The 19,610-nt window shown below is 40.8% G+C and overlaps 1 protein-coding gene across 1 annotated transcript in view; it reads right to left on the bottom strand.

Annotated features, from left to right (window-relative positions):
* Positions 1-19,610, bottom strand: part of zmat4a (zinc finger, matrin-type 4a) — a 96,178-nt gene that overhangs the window by 46,504 nt on the left and 30,064 nt on the right. Inside the window, exon 3 of the mRNA XM_088335230.1 lies at positions 11,144-11,233. Within this exon, the coding sequence (XP_088191356.1) occupies positions 11,144-11,233 (90 nt within the window). The remainder of the gene's footprint in view (positions 1-11,143; positions 11,234-19,610) is intronic.

The following is a 19,610-nucleotide window of genomic DNA, read 5'->3' as shown; positions in this document are numbered from 1 at the left end:
AGGATATGACTCGAAACTTTAACTAGAAAATAAATAAGTAACGACAGCTGAATCATAAGTTTAAACACAATAAATAATGGCGAGAACAACCCAACTCATTTAAACTCAAGCACAGATGACCGGATGCTGTTTGGGACCTTGGGTTTTATCAGCTTGTCAGGGAGACCATACATTGTTCTTATGGGTTGACAGGATTGGGTAGGGTTACTTTAACTGGATTACTTTCAATTACTTTTGGAAGAAATTACTAAATTTGGTGCAGGCTTGGGGAGTAACGGAATACATGGAACGGCGAAAATGATGTCGGCAAGCTGATTGGATTTATTTTCATTTTGTTTCTGTCGCATTTTGTGTTAGTTTTGCCGGAAATCAAAGCCAGGAGAGAAAGCTTACCACGTGTTGTGAGTCATTATTTTATTCATATTTAGTTTCTTTTGTCTTTTATTAGCATATTTGGAATAGGAGTAATCCAAAAGTAATTGAAAGTAATCCAGTTAAAGTAACCCTACCCAACCCTGTAAACATCCAATAGACTGATTTTAGCAGAAAGCCATTCTCCACGCCATTAAGCACTTACTTTTATCGTAGGGGGGGTCATGTGACACTGAAATGAGAAAAGTGGTATTATTCTAACAGAAACTGTCAAGTGACTTCTAATGCACAAAATGGAAAATGACTTTTGCTATGGGGTCATTTTTCCAATTCATATTTCTGAGTTGAGAAATGTGACACTCTGTCCTCACTGATTGTATCATTTTACACTATCGTGTTTATTTTGTTTGAGAATCAAAAAAATCTCTGCAATATGTGTTATTCTGTGGTTCACTGTGACTCATTCCGACCTCCCCCCCACTTAGGCACACAGCCTCCCTTCTGTCCTTGGCAGTGCCCTACATGCGTTGAAAGTGTTACACACTAAAAACCTTCCTCTAGTGACAAAAGCAAGAGCAGAATACCAACTATTTCGCCACTAAAATACCAGACATGGGGACTTGAGACTTAGTGACTTGGACTCGAGTCGACTCGAGTCGCTGTTTTTATGACTTGTGACTTGACTTGGACTTGGCAATCTAAGACTCGGGACTTGACTTGTGACTTGACTTGCCCAAGAAAAAAATACTTGGGACTTACTTGGGACTTGAAGGTGAAGACTTGAGACTTACTTGAGACTTGCACATGTGTGACTTGGTCCCATGTCTGTAAAATACTAACAATAAGCTTGGCCGAACAATACAAGCAGATGAATTTCCATTTGCAATCCAATGCAGTATAAAGTTTAACTATTTAAAATGGAAAACATATGTCATTTTCTTTTATACAGCATCCCTGCCTGACAATTCAATGGGAATTTCCTGGGTTCATTTGATCATACTATCATTGATGATGGTGTACATTGAATATATTTTTCCACCCAGGTTCGAGAATGCAGGACGAGGAGGGGTGTGGCATTGTTTTTATTTGATTGGCCAACAATTTTTTTTTTTTGTGAAAGTCGGCAAATGGTAAAAAGGTATAGTGTCAAGAACCAGAACAGGATCAGGACCCAAACGCGTGACGTTCTCACACAAGCCTTTTATTTTACGGGAAATAGGGAGTCATGCACGTTAGGCAGCGGTCTGGCTTGGAAAGACAGGAAGCCAGAGGCTGATGAGATCGAGTCCGATTGCCCGAATTGATATTGGACAGATGGGGTCGATATCCGACAGGGCAGGACATAGATAATGAATCAGGATATCGCAAATAAACAGGAGAAACTAGATGGGAACGAAAACTGGAAAAATGATAAACAGGACAAAAATAGACGGAAACAAAACTGGAAACCGAAATTAAACTGGACAAAATAAACGGGAACAATAACGGACAGGAAATACCAACATAAACAGGACCGAGTCGAGACCAACGTCTTGCGGGGCAGAAGTTTGTTGACGGACTGACAAAGTAAGAGAGAGCGCACTGAGCTTAAAAAGAAGGAAAACCAATCTGTTAATGAGCCACAGCTGGCGCCACATGGGCGGGGCCAATTGGGCGCCATGGCAACTGTGACATATAGTGTTTTACTACACTGTTTTACTGTATTTACGAGGGTTGCGACAAAATAATAAATAATTGATTCATATATATAAAGTTTTTTTTTTATGGCGATGTCATATCTGGTAAGTAAGTATTTCTGTAATAGTATGGTTTTAGTATTTGTGTAGTATTTCTGTAGTATATCTATACTATTTTCATATGGAAATTTGGAGCCCTGCCTCACTGAGATAAAAGAATGGATGTCACTCAATTTATTGCGCCTTAACTCTGAAAAGACCGAAATGTTAGTTATTGGTCCATCTAAATGCCGTGACTTGTTCTCAAAAACGTCTCTGAACATTGACAAATGTAATATCAGCCAGAGTGAAATTTAGGTGTCACATTTGACCCCGATCTGTCCTTTCAAAGACACCTTAAGAATATTACTAGAACAGCTTTTTTCCAACTTCGCAATATTGCTAAAATTCGCCCTATGCCGTCTCAGTCTGAAGCAGAGATTATAATTCATGCGTTTTTTACCTCCCGTCTCGATGACTGTAATGCACTACTCTCCGGTCTCCCGAAGTCCAAAATCAAAAGCCTTCAGCTTGTACAAAATGCTGCAGCGTGACTTTTAACTAAGACCAAAAAGTTTGATCACATTACCCAGATTTTAGCTAACTTGCATTGGCTCCATCTTATCTTAAGATGTGATTTTAAGGTTCTGTTGGTAGTATACAAAATCATGCATGGACTTGCTCCCTCATATCTTTAAGATGTAATCCCTCCCAATGTTCTGCTCCGGAGCCTTTGCTCTGAAAATAGATAGATCCCAAGAGCCAAGAAGAGAACCGCAGGTTCGAGAGCGTTCTCCATTGTAGAGAGAGAGAGAGATAGATAGATAGAGATGTAGATAGAGATAGAGAAAAAAGAGAGATGTAGATAGACAGACAGACAGACAGACAGACATACAGACAGACAGACAGACAGACAGACAGACAGACAGACAGACAGACAGACAGACGGACAGATCGATAGATGTAGAGAGAGAGAGAAAGACAGATAGAGATGTAGAGAGCGAGATAGATAGAGATGTAGAGAGAGAGAGAGAGGTAGAGATGGAGAGAGAGATTGATAGAGATGTAGATAGATAGATAGAAAGATAGATGTAGAGAGAGAGAGACAGATAGAGATGTAGAGAGAGAGAGATAGAGTTGTAGAGAGAGAGGGGGAGAGAGAGGGAGAGAAAGAGAGATTGATAGAGATGTAGATAGAATGATAGATAGATAGATAGATAGATAGATAGATAGATAGATAGATAGATAGATAGATAGATAGATAGATAGATAGATAGATAGATAGATAGATAGATAGATAGATAGATAGATAGATAGATAGATAGATAGATGTAGAGAGAGAGAGACAGATAGAGATGTAGAGAGAGAGAGATAGAGTTGTAGAGAGAGAGGGGGAGAGAGAGGGAGAGATAGAGATTGATAGAGATATAGATAGATAGATAGATAGATAGATAGATAGATAGATAGATAGATCGATAGATAGATAGATAGATAGATAGATAGATAGATAGATAGATAGATAGATAGATAGATCGATAGATCGATCGATAGATAGATAGATGTAGAGAGAGAGAGAGACAGATAGAGATGTAGAGAGAGAGAGAGATAGAGTTGTAGAGAGAGAGGGGGAGAGAGAGGGAGAGAGAGAGAGATTGATAGAGATGTAGATAGATAGATAGATAGATAGATAGATAGATAGATGTAGAGAGAGAGAGAAAGACAGATAGAGATGTAGAGAGAATGATAGATAAAGATGTAGAGAGAGAGATAGATAGATAGAGATGTAGAGAGAGAGAGAGATAGATAGAGATAGAGAGAAAGAGAGAGAGAGATAGATAGAGATGTAGAGAGAGAGAGAGATTGATAGAGATGTAGCTAGCTAGATAGATAGATAGATGTAGAAAGAGAGATGGATAGAGATGTAGAGAGAGATGGATAGAAAAGTAGAGGGATAGAGAGATAGAGAGAAAGATAGAGAGAGAGAGAGAGAGAGAGAGAAATAGAGATAGACAGACAGATAGACTTTTTATATTAAAAGTCGAAATGGCTTGTACAAACACAAAATTCAGCTTGTTCTTAAATTTGAGCTGGCTTTTAATCGGGTGCGCTCTGTAGCCCGGAATTTATGATAGCTAGTAATTTGTTGTTATATTTTTTTTAATAGCCGGGACAACATTCGTATTCCCGTTTGTCCGTTGTCAGTCTTCAGGTCAAATGAGTCCAAATCACAGGAACACCAGGACGTCCTGGACCGTGAATACAGAAAAGCACCTATTGTCCAAATTTATGTATGGGATACAAGTAGCCACATTTGGGAGTGGGCAGACTCCGGCTACTCGCATGAGTCTCCCCTGCGGCACTCGTACAAGAAATAGGACAGTGGAGCACAAGGGTATCTCAGCAATGGAAGGATAGACAAAGCAGGCTATTTCTATGCATGCAGGGGAGGACGGAGCAGAGCTGAAAGTGGCCACTACAGCACTCACGTAATCATTGAACAGTTGGTGGGAGCAATATAGACGAGAATGCAGACTGGGTATTCTATAGAGTGCCACAAGGAACGGGAGATTTTGTGTATACGATGCGGGATTTCCTCTTTTGGTTCCATGCTAGGATTTTTTTTCAGGGAGAATTTATTGTTTTGGATTAGAACCACATGAAAGCGGGGCAGTGCACAGAAGTCACTTAAAAAAACACTCCTGTTGGAACAGTTTTTTTTAGTTTTGATTTTTGGAAGGATTACTTTTTAGGTTTTGTTTTGTTCATGCTTCGTAAACCTTTTCCAAGGCCAAATTCATTTTTAAGGACTTTTAGGGCCAATTTTCCAGTGTCTCCAGTACCATTTAAAAAAAACAATCTGGTAGTCACGGTTGCCCAATTGTTCCCCGTCCGTTTTGGGCCAGCTGCGGCTCGTTGACTGTTTGGCTTCCCTCCTATTTAAGTTCAGTGCTCTCACTCACCCTTTGTCAGTCCGTCAACGAACCTCAATCCTGGTGTTCATTTTTATGTCATTTTCAGCCCCAAGCCAGGTAAGAAAATAACGCGGAAAACCAAAACAACTTCCAGTACCGGACATCCTCTCATATAAGCGACCCCCTAAAAATGCTTCACTTTCATGGTTGCCAATTGGCCCCGCCCGTTTGGCGCCAGCTGTGACTTCCCCCCTATTCAAGCTCAGTGCTCTCACTCACCCCCATCAGTCCGTCAACGAACCTCCGCTCCTGCAAGACGTGTGTTTTGACTCCGTCCAGTATCCTGTTTGTGCATCCTGTCTGGTATCGATCCCGTCTTTTTCGTCCCATTTTGATATCAATCTTCAGTCCCCAGGGTCTGGTATCGTTCCCGTCTATCTCGTTCTGTCTGATTTCTGTCTCCAGTCTCCTATATCTGTTATCATTCCTGTCAGTACCGTTCTGTCCAGTATCGACACCATCTGTCCGGGAAGATGGATGGAGCGAAATATAGGACCTTCTTGGAGAAAAACCTGAAGGAGTCCGCAAAAGACCTGAGACTGGTATCGGCTCATGTAACTGGCTTCCTGTTGTTCCACGCCAGACTTCTGTCTTTCTTCTTCCGCCCAGCGATCGCTGAATCACTGGCGTTTGCGTTAATGTGTATGACTGCCCCATTCCCATAAAATAAAGCTTGTGTGAGAAATGTTACGCATCTGGGTCCTCTTCCTGTTCCGGTTCATGACACTGGTGTTGGGCTGCAACTAACGATTCATATTAATAATCGATGAACTGAGTTTTATTTTTTTGATTAATTGATGAATCAAATTTTTGAAAAAAACAATAGTTTTAATTTCTTCCTCTATTCAAATATTAAAGTTTTGGACGGATCAAGAAATAGTGCACAGATTACAGAGAAGAAAAAAATGAAATTCCAGGAATGCATTCCCTTGTAACATGTTGGTCCCAACCAGGGTTGGGTAGGGTTACTTTAGCTGGATTACTTTCAATTACTTTTGGATTACTCCAATACCAAATATGCTAATAAAAGACAAAAGAAACTAAATATGAATAAAATGATGACTCACAACACGTGGTAAGCTTTCTCTCCTGGCTTTGATCTCTTTGATCTCCGGCAAAACGAACATCAAATGCGACAGAAACAACGTAAAAATAAATCCAAACAGCTTGCCAACATCATTTTTGCCCTTCCATGTATTCCTTACTCCTCAAGCCTGCACAAAATTTAGTAATTTTATTCATATTTAGTTTCTTTTGTCTTTTATTAGCATATTTAGTATTGGAGTAATCCAAAAGTTAATTGAAAGTAATCCAGCTAAAGTAACCCTACCCAACACTGATAACGTCATATTTCTGACATACTGCATTACGGTGTGGCATGCTGGGTGCACGGCAGCAGACAGGAAAACACTTCAGAGGGTCATCAACACAGCCCAGAGAATCGTTGGTTGCTCTCTACCCAGTCTGGAGGACATTGCCTGCTCTCGCTATCCAGCTCGGTAGCCTAGATGGTAGGGTGCCCGCTCCGAGACTGGGAGGTCGCTGGTTCAAGCCTCGGCCGAGTCATACAGACTTACAACATTGGTACCCATTGCCTCCCTGCTTGGCGCTCGGCATTAAGGGTTGGAATTGGGGGGGTTTGGGCACCTAATGACTCCCAACACAGCCGATCGAAGGCGACGAGTCACGATGATAGCTTCGCGTTACAAAATGATTTCCGGTATATATCATGTTGATGGTTGATACTGGCTGAATAATAATAATAATAATAATAATAATAATAAAAACAGCAGAGCAGAAAATATCATCAAGGACTTTTCTCACCCCGGCCACCACCGCTTTGACACAAAACAAAAACAAACAGTCTCAGAGACAGTTTCTTCCCCAGAGCCATTACCACCCTTAACACACACTGCACAGAAAACTGAAACTCTTGCAAACACACTACCTCATACAGATGTCAAATTGTATTCATGCCTATGCTCACTTTGCACAATGTTGCCTATTTTTGCACTAATACGATCCCAAAACTGTATGTAAAATCCTATATGCCTACATTTCTTGTGTAAATATTGTGTAAATTTTAACCGTCAGTGTTCATTTTATCTCTGAAAAGTGATGGGTCCCGGGGACTCGCAAGCTCAAAAATCTATGGGTCCCAACAGAGATCTATGGGGCCCCTAAATTTAGTGTTATCGAGGTTGAAATCGTAAATCGGCAACAAATATATTATATAAATCTACATATTCATTCACTTTTAATCATCAATTTATGAATTCATTTTCTGCATCAAATTATTGTTGGTAATATACCGATTAAAGGGATAACCACAAACCTGTCTTTTTTTCTTTTCTCCTTTTATACTTCCTTTTTTTCTTAACTTCTCTATACAACATAATTCGTAATATCAAGTGAGCCGTTTGAGAGCCGGCTCTTTTTAACGAGTTGAGCCCAAAAAAGCCAGTTCTGTAAAAAAAGACGGACTTCCTTTCACTACACAACGAGATCTTGTTGGCCGAGATCGGCGTGCAGACGAAAACTCGAACTGCGAGACCAAAACAACAATGGCGGATCTGCCTGACGAAAAGTTTGGAGTGCAGTAAATCTTTGTTAAAAAAAAGTAATTGGGTAATGATGACAATTTTGTGGCAAAAACGTTTCGCCCCGGGGACGCACGTTGATTTGAGACTATGCGTCCCCAGCAAAAATGATGCGTCTAGGACGCGGGGACGCGGGCAAACGAGAACACTGAACCGTTATCTTCTTTGTTTTCTTTTATCCGCACTGTTAAATGTGAAACTGGAGTGCCACGTCCAATTTCGTTGTCTCAATGAAATGAAATGAAATGATCTGCATTTATATAGCGCTTTTCAAGTCAATGACTTCCCAAAGCGCTTTACAGTGTGCTTCACATTTCCCAATAGCAGCCTTGTATTGCAGCCATGTAAGACGCTAACCTGCTTATTGGGGGTATTAGGGGTTCAGTGTCTTACCCAAGGACACTTCGACATGTAACACGGACGAGCCGGGATTCAAACTGGGATCCCTTGATCCCAAGACGAGCGCTCTACCTCCTGAGCTTTATGTTCAATCCATTTTGTAACAATGACAATAAAGATATATTCTATTCTATTCTATTCTATTCTATTCTATTCTATTCATGCCAACTTTGCTTTTGAGTGTTCCAAAATCATATCTGATTATTTTTCAATGATTCCTGAGTCACGATTTCTACTCTTCGTCTACTTTAGACATCGCCTAAGATGGAACATCTTGTCGAGCGAAGTCCACAGCCCGACCAAACCAAAGCAGGTTATAACAGCAAGGAGAATGACCAGCAGCGTGTACTGTTGTCACATGTCATCAAGTCAAAAAGGTCCAGATGCTAGGCCATGCCACAATGTACGCACTGTCTCAGTCTCTGGAGGCAATTCTACTCAGTGTATTTTTAGACAGTGGCACCTTATATGCACAGCCTGGTCACATCACATCTGTGTAATTTTGCAAGGGAGGTCTGCTCCAATCAAAAAATCTGCCCTTTTTTAACAAGGACTGCAGTAAAACTGGAAACCATAACACATTCCAAAACATAAAAATGAATGATGTTTTTTGCACTGTATATGTTATGCTCTACGTTATTTTTTTATTGTTTTTTTTGGCTTAGTAGGACTTCTGGGTTAATTTGTATCCTGTCTATTTGTATTGTTAAATCCTTCTCTAGTATTGATCTATTATTTCCCCCCATCTTTGTGGTTTTTAGTTCTTTTTATTTTGCCATGTTAGTCAGGGTGTTCCCATTTTTCTTTCAGGTATTTGTGATTTCACAGATCTCTTGTTTGTACCAGGTTTGATTGCTACTTTGTTCATTACTTTTGGACTTTTTTATGGTTTTTCTAATGCTTGTTACTGTTTACCCTCATCTCATCTCATTAGCCGTACCGCTTATCCTCATTGGGGTCGCGGGGGGGCAGGAGCCCATCCCAGCCATCTCCGGGCAGTGGGCAGGGGACACCCTGAACTGGTTGCCAGCCAATCGCAGGGCACTGTTTACCCTGTTTTTTACATTTACAGCATATTTGTATATACAGTAATCCTTTGCTATAACACAGTTCACCTTTCACAGTCTTGTTGCTTCAAGGAATTTCACTTTGTTATTGTGAAGTTGCTTAAGAATGTTCTATATGTATATATATATATATATATATATATATATATATATATATATTGTGTATTTCTCTGAACATTCCCCTATTAATCACTGTCTATATGTCTTTTGCTGTTTTAGTAAAATGTCCACCCAATGATGTGTCAGTCTAATGTCCACCCAATCACGTGTCAGTCTAAAGTCCACCATACTTGTACTAAATAAAGCCAGCTGCGGCGGAGAAGAAGCCAGAGGACGATTGTGGAGCTTCAAGGAATTTCACTTTGTTATTGTGAAGTTGCTTAAGAATGTTATATATATATATATATATATATATATATATGTATTGTGTATTTCTCTGAACCTTCCCCTATTAATCACTGTCTATATGTCTTTTACTGTTTTAGTAAAATGTCCACCCAATGATGTGTCAGTCTAATGTCCACCCAATGATGTGTCAGTCTAATGTCCACCCAATCATATGTCAGTCTAAAGTCCACCATACTTGTACTAAATAAAGCCAGCTGCGGCGGAGAAGAAGCAGGAGGACGATTGTGGAGCCGAGAACACATCCCCTGTGTTTCTCCCCGTTTCTCCCCCGCTGCAGCGGAACGAAAATGTATATTGTCGTTACCTGAATTCCTTTTTAGATCTGATGAACGGCCACACGGGGTTTGCCCATAATTTGGACCTCACAGTTATCCATTCTTAAAGGAAACAGTCTCTAAGAGAGTAGGTATAGGTAGAAAATAGATGAATAAATGTTTACAGTGTTCTGTACTTTTATTTCTTAAACGAATGCTTGGGCCTGTAAAAAGATTTTGTTCTTTGACTTTAATGTGTTGTAGAGTATTTCATAAAAAAAAGTTTATATTCTGTATCATGAGATATTTTTGTAAGTAATCCCGATAGAAAGACGAGGGATTAATCAGGGTTCCTACAGTTTAAGGGAAGTTAAATTCAAGAATTTTCAAGACTGTTTTAATACATTTTGAATTCAAATTTAAGACCAAGTCAACAAGTCTCAGCTTTTCACTACTTTTTTATTTTGATATTTTTTCTTTTTTGTTATACCCCCCCTTCCTTAAGCCGTTTTGTGCACAATTTTACATAACATTTGGTCGTGTGGGGATGAAAGAAACAAAAACAACCTGAAGAGCCGTTTGGAACCCGAAAGAGCCGGTTCGCTTTAGTGAGCCGAGTCGAAGAAGCCGGTTCTCGAAAAACTCTACAGACTTTACTTTTCAACTTCGTTCGACATTGACTTCAAAATATCGCGTTTAGTATACAGCGTCAGGGGAACCCGTGTATTTTTACCTTCATGCACTGTAACTTTGACTTAATTCGCTTCTTAATTAGAAATTTCGAGCCCTGATTTTTGTGGGCTGGCTAGATTTTCTTGTGCGCTGAGAATGTGCAGGCGCGCAGCTTAGAGGGAACATTGCTCACATGTACAGCGACCTTGGGTGTCCTGAAAGGCGCTTCGAAATACAATATATGATTATTATTATCATTCTTATTATTATAAGATGAGACACATTTGGACAACACAAATGAGGTTGACAGAGGTTGACAGGGAGTCAGACATGATGAGACAAGGAAGCACAGAACGTGACAGTAATTACACATTTGCAGGCTGACAGTTGCCAAATTGGCGTCAAGCAAGTTTTGGCCATTATTGCCAGGCCCCACAAACACTTTTCTAAATATATAATGACAGTTGGACATCTTTTTGCCAAGCCCCATCACCAGGATGTCATTTCTGGGGCAAAAATGGTGGCCCTCAGCCTTTTAGCTACTCAGACATTGAGGGAAGATCTTGAAAATCCATTAAAAATACAACTCCTGATGTGAATCTCACAGATACGATCTGACATGAAACACGTGTTTCTTGGCGAGTTCCGACAAGGGAAGCGATGTATATGTCATGAATAACTCACGTTATCCGTCCTGAGCTTTTTAGCGGGGCAGCCTCCGTCCACAGGATGTAACATGTAATAAAGTCGCACTTTATTGGCATGTTTTCGACTCTGCAAGACAAAAAAATAGAAAGTTATGAATAAAATAATAAGAGGCAGCCAAATTGGACTTAATGATTAAAGAAGAAATGGACAAACAGTGTTGTCGATGCTACATATTGCACATTTTAAACATGTTCGTCAAAGCTCCTTAATTTCCTCTTGACACTCATATTTTAGAACTCCAAAAGCAAATATTGGTTGTGTTAAAATAAACCAGCATTCTTGCCTATCGAGGATGCAGAGCCGTAGCTAAGGTGAAGGCTAAGCGGCTAGCGGCGTTATAAGCCTTCAGTACCGTCCGTAATCATGGTAAATGTAAACTCTCTACCAAATAAGACCGACGAACTGGCTGTGCTGGTGAAAAACATCAAAGCGTAAAGGGAGTGCAGTTTGCTGTGTTTTACGGAAACGTGGCTCACGGCTAGCATCCAGGACGCTAACGTGGAGCTACCCGGATTCAGCGCTGTTAGGACAGACAGAGACGCAAAAGCCTGCAGGGAGCGGAGAGGAGGTGGACTCGCTATCTACGTGAATCGAGGTGGTGTAACCCTGGGCACAAAGATTTCTATCTGCTCCAGGGACGTCGAACTTTTGGCCTAGCGTGTGACGTCATCCACTCCGCTGTTGCTAAACTACAACACAGCACCCCAAGGCCATCCTGATAATCCATTAATAAACAACCAAAGGATACTGCTGGAAGTGTGAATTTCCCTACAGGGATGAATAATCTATCTATCTATCTATCTATCTATCTATCTATCTATCTATCTATCTATCTATCTATCTATCTATCTATCTATCTATCTATCTATCTATCTATCTATCTATCTATCTATCTATCTATCTATCTATCTATCTATCTATCTATCTATCTATCTATCCATCTATCCATCCATCCATCCATCCATCCACCCACCCACCCACCCACCCATGGAACTGCGCTCAGGTGTGCTCCGTTTCATTTCCACTGTCATTGATGCATCTGATTTATTTTTTTGTTTCCTGATTTCTGGTTTGTATATTTAGTTATTTGTTACGCTTCTGCTTTTTTTTTTTTTTTTTTTTTTACTTTGTTCCTTGCCATGACAGTCTTTTTTTTGTTTCATGTCACTTATTTGGACATTTTCTTCTGTAGTAGAGCGCTCATGTGTTAGTTGGTTACTTTGTTCCTTGCATTTTTCATTAATGATTGTGGTCTCCGTTTCAGGTTTGGACTTTGTCAGGTTTGATTTTTGTTGGAACATCTCATTTGTTTTGTGCCCCCTTGTTTGTTACGTTGTTCCTGATTCTGTTCAATGAATACCATCCTTATTTTGAGCACCACGACTTCCTGGTTACCCCTTCTCTTAGGTCCACCCCCACATACAGGCAATTGGAATCAACCGTTTCTTTTTTTCCAGGACTAGTTTATCACAACATTATAACAGAACCTATTGACATGAATATTGTTTTTTATTATTTTCTACCTCATCCATGGCAAGCAGCCCATTAAAAATGAATATCATACAGTAGCTAATATTTCTAGAATGCCACGAGCGCATTTAAAAACTCATTTTTAAGGTAAATAGCAGGGCTTTACTGTAAATTACATGTTTAGTTGGTCACACAATACAGAATATGGTCGCATGTCATGATTACTGATGCGAGTCTGCCCCTTTGGCGCCCACTGCCTCGGACGCTGATTGGCTGCTCATCTCTTTTCAAACTCCCGTCTTCCTGTCACCCGTTGTCAGTCTGTCTGCGAACCTCAGCCCACGCTAGGCAAGCCCTTTTCGACCCTGACTCTTTCCTGTCCTGATTCCCGTTTGATTCCCGGCCCAGACCCCTTTTCTGAACTCGATTACGTACTGCTCCACCGTCCCGGCCATCGACCTGTTCTTTCCCTGCTCTCGACACTGGCTTCGCTCGCCACGGAAGTGCCACTTCCGCGTTCCAAGCGATCTAGTACCCATCGTGGGTGCAAGACCTTTACTCCTTCTAAATTAAGCTGAGAAAAGGAACGCAAGTGGGTCCTATCTCTGTTTCTGGTCTCTGAGAGTAAGAACATATCACTTGCAAATAGTTTTTAAAATCGACATTCGACTACAGCCTGGTGCGGATAGTGTGTGAGTTATTTATATTTAGTAGTCCATTATTTAGTAGCAGTAGATTACTTGATCCTCTTCACCGTCCGACCCTAATCTCTTTATTGTCTAAATTAGGCTGTAGTCTTCAGGACACTGACAGCAGAGTGACACTCACTACCACCAATTAATTTGTGGTACAGTATCTCATCATGAAATTGAGCACTGATGCTTCTCCTTTCGCTCCATCTTCAATTAGTGAATGCATATGGAATTATTGTGTCGGGAACCAGAACAGATACAGGACCCAATCGCGTGAAGTTCTCACACGAGCCTTTATTTTACGGGAAATGGGGAGTCATGCACGTTAGGTAGCCGGTCTGGCGTGGAAAGACTGGAAGCCAGAGACCAACGAGATCGATAACTAATCGGGATAACGAAAATAAACAGGAGAAACTAGACGGGAACAAAAACTGAAGTAACTAACAAACAGGACAAAAACAGACGGAAACAAAACTGTAACCCGAAATTAAACAATTCAAAAATAAACAGGAACAATACCGGACTGGAGATATCACAGGAAAACAGGACCGAGTCAGAACCCACATCTTGTGGGCAGAAGTTCGTTTGACGGGCTGACACTGAAGCAAATTGGGCCAATTGGGCGACATGGCAACCATGACATATTGTGCTACAACAAGTACATTGTGATCCTTTCAATTACGCACGAGGTTTCTTGTGTTTAACAAGTATGATCCAATCACGGAGTCACTTTCGGGAATTAATTGAGAAAACAAATGATCTTGTCTGTACAACGATCTTCTGGTCAAGAGATTGTGTCGACATGAGAATTGATAGAGAAGTACAACAGATGTTATAAAGTAGTGTCCTGGTTGCCATGGCGCCCAAATGGCCCCGCCCGTGGGCGCCAGCTGCAGCTTGTTGACAGATTGGCTCCCTGTCAGTATTTAAACTCATGTCAGTCCCTTTTTGTCGGTCCGTCTGCAAATCTCCGTTTTTGCACGGCAAGCCCTTTTTCACCTGTCCGTTTTTTTTGCTCCTGTTTTTCTCCCGCCACGATCTGTTTGATCTTGACCATGTCTGCTCTTCCGTCCTGAATTATGACCCACTTTGATCTCGAACACGTCTGTTCTCCTGTCCCGAATAACGACCCATTTTTTTGATACCGACCACGTTTTTGCTCTTCCACTGACCCGTTTTTTCCGCTCTCGACACCGCCACCGCTCGCCACGGAAGTCCCACTTCCGCGTCCGAGCAACCTACACCCCGCGACCAGCGATCTCTGGATCGTGTGTGCACTCATTTTCCTTCTTCCCAATAAAACTGAGAGAAACGTTACGCGAGTGGGTCCTGTCTCCGTTCTGGTCGTGACAAGTAGTGTTTACAAGCTGTGATGGTTTCACTTTGAAGGACACAGGACAGATGAGGAAGATTAAAGTTTCGATTGCCGACACAGCTTCCCAAATTCACAAGAGGGATGATGGAGGGATCTATTTCACAGTCTGTCACGTTTACTGATATCTTTTTTCTGAGTATTAAAGGATTTTATACATTTGACTTTAAAGGATTTTATACATTTGACTACAAGTTACATATATTCAGTTTAATGCAATAAAGATATTCACTGACTATGCTTTAGTTCGATGTTCAATAACAGGCTGTTTTGAAATGCATAATATTTTGTCTAGTGCTTTTGATAACAGGACACGTGAATGTGCTGACGCAGAACGAACGGGCGCTGTAGTGGAAAAACCAGACATCAAGTCGCTGTGTTGTGGGATTGTTGAGCTGCTTGGCACGCCCATGGGAGGAGCCGAGACGCCATCTTGCGGGGAGACGTGAGCCAATAAGAGAAAGCTAAAGGAGTTCAGAAGAAGGCTTCCCTCACACTCCAACGTCACTTCGGCCGTCTCCTGTTGGTACACTTAGTTCTGCTATTAGGAATAATAAACCCGCCCCTGTGTGCAAATGTCGGCCTACCTGGTCATTTTCTCCCAAGAAACGAGCACGCATAATTGTAGGAGGAATGTAGGTCGTGTTTGGTTAATGGAGTCAGATAACTAATTCGAACAATTTGGTAAACGGTACATTTTGATAGTTAATTACCAACAGTATAGTGCTGCGTATATTGTAAATACTACAGCATGACCCAAGAACTGGTAAGACAATCCAACTATTCTTTAAGGGTCTGGCATACCTCCCACCACCAGAGGGACCCAAGTGGCATTTTGAACTGGGGACAGGAGTGTCCAAAAATCACACTCTGAGGCCTTTAAAAGGACATTTCTGTTCGGCAAAATCTGTTCTTTTTGTCAATTTCCCCGCCAGGCTTGTTCATCGATTTTATTATGTTTTATCTGTGGTTTTAATGCATTTTAAAAACCACATTTTAAATTTTCAATGTCTTTTCTTCTATCTTTTAACTGTAATAGTGTGTTTTAACAGTGCACTTTGAATTACCTTGTGTATGAATTGTGCTATACAAATAAACTTGCCTTGCCTTGTTACTTTGTTACTGTCAAGACCAGAACTGAGACAGGACCCACTTGCGTTACATTTCTCTCTGTTTTATTGGAAGAAAGGAAAGGGTTCCACCCACGATCCGGTGATTGCTGGACACGGGAAGCAGGTTGCTCTGAACGCGGAAGTGGGACTTTAGTGGCGAGCGATGGCGGTGTCGGGAACGGAAAAAACGGGTCAGTAGCCGGGACAGGCGAGCAAAAAACATGGTCGGGAACGGAAACAAGCCGAAAGCCAGGAGAGGAGAGTAGATGTGGTCAGGATGGTTTCACAGCCGGGAAACAGACGGGAGCAAAAACAGGTGGGAGTCATAGTCGAAAAAGCTTGCCTAGATTGCACTGAGGTTCGCAGACGGACTGACAACCGGTGACAGATAGACGTGGGTTTATATAGTGACAGGGAGCCAATCAGAGTCTGAGGCAGTTGGCGGCAAACGAGCGGGCACAGGTGCTTCACATCAGTAATTACTTAATTACAGTTACTTTGTTACTTTATTCCTTGCAGTTTCCATTTCTATTTCTAGTTTAGTTGTTTGTAGTTTGAACTTTGTCAAGTTTGTTTTTTGTTTCTAGTTTCTTGTTTGGACATTTTGTTAGTTGCTTTTGTGCCTACTTGTTTGTTTGCTACTATGGTCTTGAGTTTTGTTAATAAATACCGTTTTCTTTAGAACCTCTGCCAGCAGTTCCTGCCTCCTCCACATGGGTCCATCATCACTACCATCAAATCATAACAATGTTATAAATTACAAAATCTCTTTGTTTTGATCGCAAAAGGTCCATGCTGTAGTCAGGGTTTAAACACCTTTTCCATGGCCAAATTCAAGCACTTTTTAAGGACATTTCTAAGCTTGCCCAATTGTTCCAGTACCATTAAAAGAAGAAATACAGTGTGAATCATGTATTTTGCAGATATACAATCACACCTCGGGACAATTTGGACTGGCCAATTAACCTGAAACGCATGTTTTTTGAATGTGGGAGAAAACCGGAGAGCCTGGAGGAAACCCACGCAAGCACAGGGAGAACATGCAAACTCCACACAGGAAGGTTCGATCTCATGACCTCAGAACTGTGCCGCAACTGTCCGCTAACCACTGATCCTTATGAACATATTTGTGAATCTGAACAATATATATGTAAATATTTCACCCAAAATTCAAGCACTTCTCAATCCTTAAACATAACATAGATTCATTTTCAAGGATTTCACTCATACAAAACCGGTCTAGTGTAATTGCAACGGTCTAAAAATGTCAATCATTACGTTCGTGAACAGACTGGGCCGAGTTTTTCTCTCCCTGACTTTTTTGTTTGTTTGTTTAATTATCCGCTCGTCATAGTACTTTGTATCTTTTTCTTTTCTGAGAATCCGTGATGGATTCCTTGCCCCTCTTGCAATTCTGTCTCATTCTCTTGTCGCCTCGCTCGTGCTCATTAGCATGGTCACGCTCGTTCCACTCCTCCCGAGTCCTCATCAAAAAGTTATGAAAATGAGGGTTTGCTTCGGGCTTGGCCCCTCAATTGAAGTTAATTGGTCTGGCTTGGGCTAGGCCAGGGTTTAATACCCGTGGGCCCGGGTTGGGTCGGGCTGCAATTTTTAGGCCTCGTCTTACTTTTCGTACATACTATGTACGGACACTTCCCTACTTATGGCCATTCGACTTACGAAAAACGGTAGACACTAACATCTTTTTGGGGATGTCGAAAAATTTTCGGACATTGCTGTAAGTTAGATTTTGTATTGTGCACCTTTTGCAGAGTACAGGACAGTACTGTAGTGCTTCATTCCGCCACTACTGGGGTGTGGCGCTGTGAGAGGTCACCCAGCATCCACCCCGAATAAGAAATCCGGCTTCTACTTCCTAGTTTGTGTGTAAACATTCTATACTGTATCACCAGCGCGCTAAGAACTTTGACATTTTTATTGTTTAATATCTCGTGCATCCGTTCAATATGGTTGGTGTAAAGTGTAAAGAAGAGGCGAGCCGTTTCTTTTGAAATGAAAGTGGAATAAGAAAGCTTGATGCGGTTGAGAAAATGGTTAGATCGCTTTTTTTCGGCCATTTTTTACCACGGAGGAGGAAGTCGCCTATGCCTTGAAGCTCATCTTCCAAAAGTAAGTTAAACTTAACTTTATTTATCTCTATAAAGCATATTATTCTGTGAAATGTTTATTTTTTAGTACAAAACAATACAGGCTACTTATACAAGCTGTAAACATACTTATGTAAACATTTAACAGACAAAACAGCACTGAAGCAACTTATGAACAAATTCAACTCACGAACGATCGTCCGGAACCTCCTTCGTAAGTAGGGCAGTGTTGGTATTTTTAACAGAAGAATAACCGATCAATTTGACAAATGTATCTACAATTATGCTGCCAAAACCGTTTGAAAAAATTTCAAAACTACAGACTAAACAGAAGGTAAATAGAATGTTTCCTGACTTTCTGCTAGCAGTGCCCTAAAAACCAACATTGCTGTGTAGGCAATGCTTTTTCAATCAGGAACTTTGAGTGGCGGGTGAAATGAAATCTAATTTTCCAAAGGGGTCATATATATGTAAATTAGTTAATTTCCTTCAGAGGGCCTATAAATTAAACTGTCAAATAAAATGAAAAGACGTTGTAACCTGAAAACACTCGACTTTACCAATACCATAAAGTCCGATGCCTTCAATTCTATACTTATGATAAACGACTTTTGGATATTGTGACACATGGATATTAACAAAAATCTATTATCATATGAGCATTCTGCTAAAATTGCAAAACTAGTATTTTTATTTTTGCTAGTATTACAAGCAGGCTCAGGTTAGCAAAGCAAAAATTTTAGTTGGGTCAAACAAACTGGGTGAACTTCAACAGAACCCCCAGTGTTCTGGTTTGCCCGGGTCCCTGCGTCCTAGACGCATCATTTTTGCTGGGGACAGATAGTGTCAAATCAACGTGCATCCCTGGGACGCAAGTTTTTTGACACCAAATTGTCATTATTACCCGATTACTTTTTTTTTTTAACAAAGATTTACCGCACTCCAAACTTTTCGTCAGGCAGATCCGCCATTGTTGTTTTGGTCTCGCGCCGATCTCGGCAAACGAGATCTCGTTGCTTCGAGATGACGTCATTGTTTTGGTGGTTGTCGAGTGAAAGAGAAGTATGCCTCCGTAAAAAACAGTTGCTATTAGGTGCAAATCAACAAAAAATTGGTAATTTCTTCAATGTCGGTAATAAGTCGAAACATAGTACAGAAAGTGCTAACAACGACAATAATTCCGTCACGAAAAAACGGCGGAGAAATTCTTCAGAAGACCGCGATGGCAAGGAAAACACGTGTTTTGAAGCGAACGATTCGACGAAAGATAAACAAAAGAATACCCCTAGCAAGAAAAGGACTTTTCTGCCAAAATGGACTCAATTATATTCCTGGTTACGCTATGAGGAGGATGATAATGGAGGCTACATGTTCTGTGATGAAAGCACCCAGCGTGACAAAAAAACTGGATTGCATAAATCATTTCGCAATACGAACTTTCAGAAAAGCACATTGGATCGGCACAACGACAATGAAACCCACAAATTAGCTATGGAAATTCCGTTGCTGCAATTGGACCTTGGGAAGGCATTACAACTGTGGCGGGACAGCAAACCGCGAAGAATATATGAACTGAAAAATTTGAAGTGATTAAAACTGCAAGAATATATAGACTAATATTTCAGCAATATTATTTTGTATAATGTACAATATTTTTGTGAACTGAAAAATCTGACAGCTTTGTATGAT

The sequence above is a fragment of the Urocampus carinirostris genome, chromosome 5, assembly GCF_059441175.1.
Source record: "Urocampus carinirostris isolate Australia breed hairy pipefish chromosome 5, RoL_Ucar_1.0, whole genome shotgun sequence".
In the NCBI taxonomy this organism is placed as follows: domain Eukaryota; kingdom Metazoa; phylum Chordata; class Actinopteri; order Syngnathiformes; family Syngnathidae; genus Urocampus; species Urocampus carinirostris.
The sequence above is the reverse complement of the archived record's forward strand: the minus strand, read 5'-3'. Positions and strand labels throughout refer to the sequence as shown.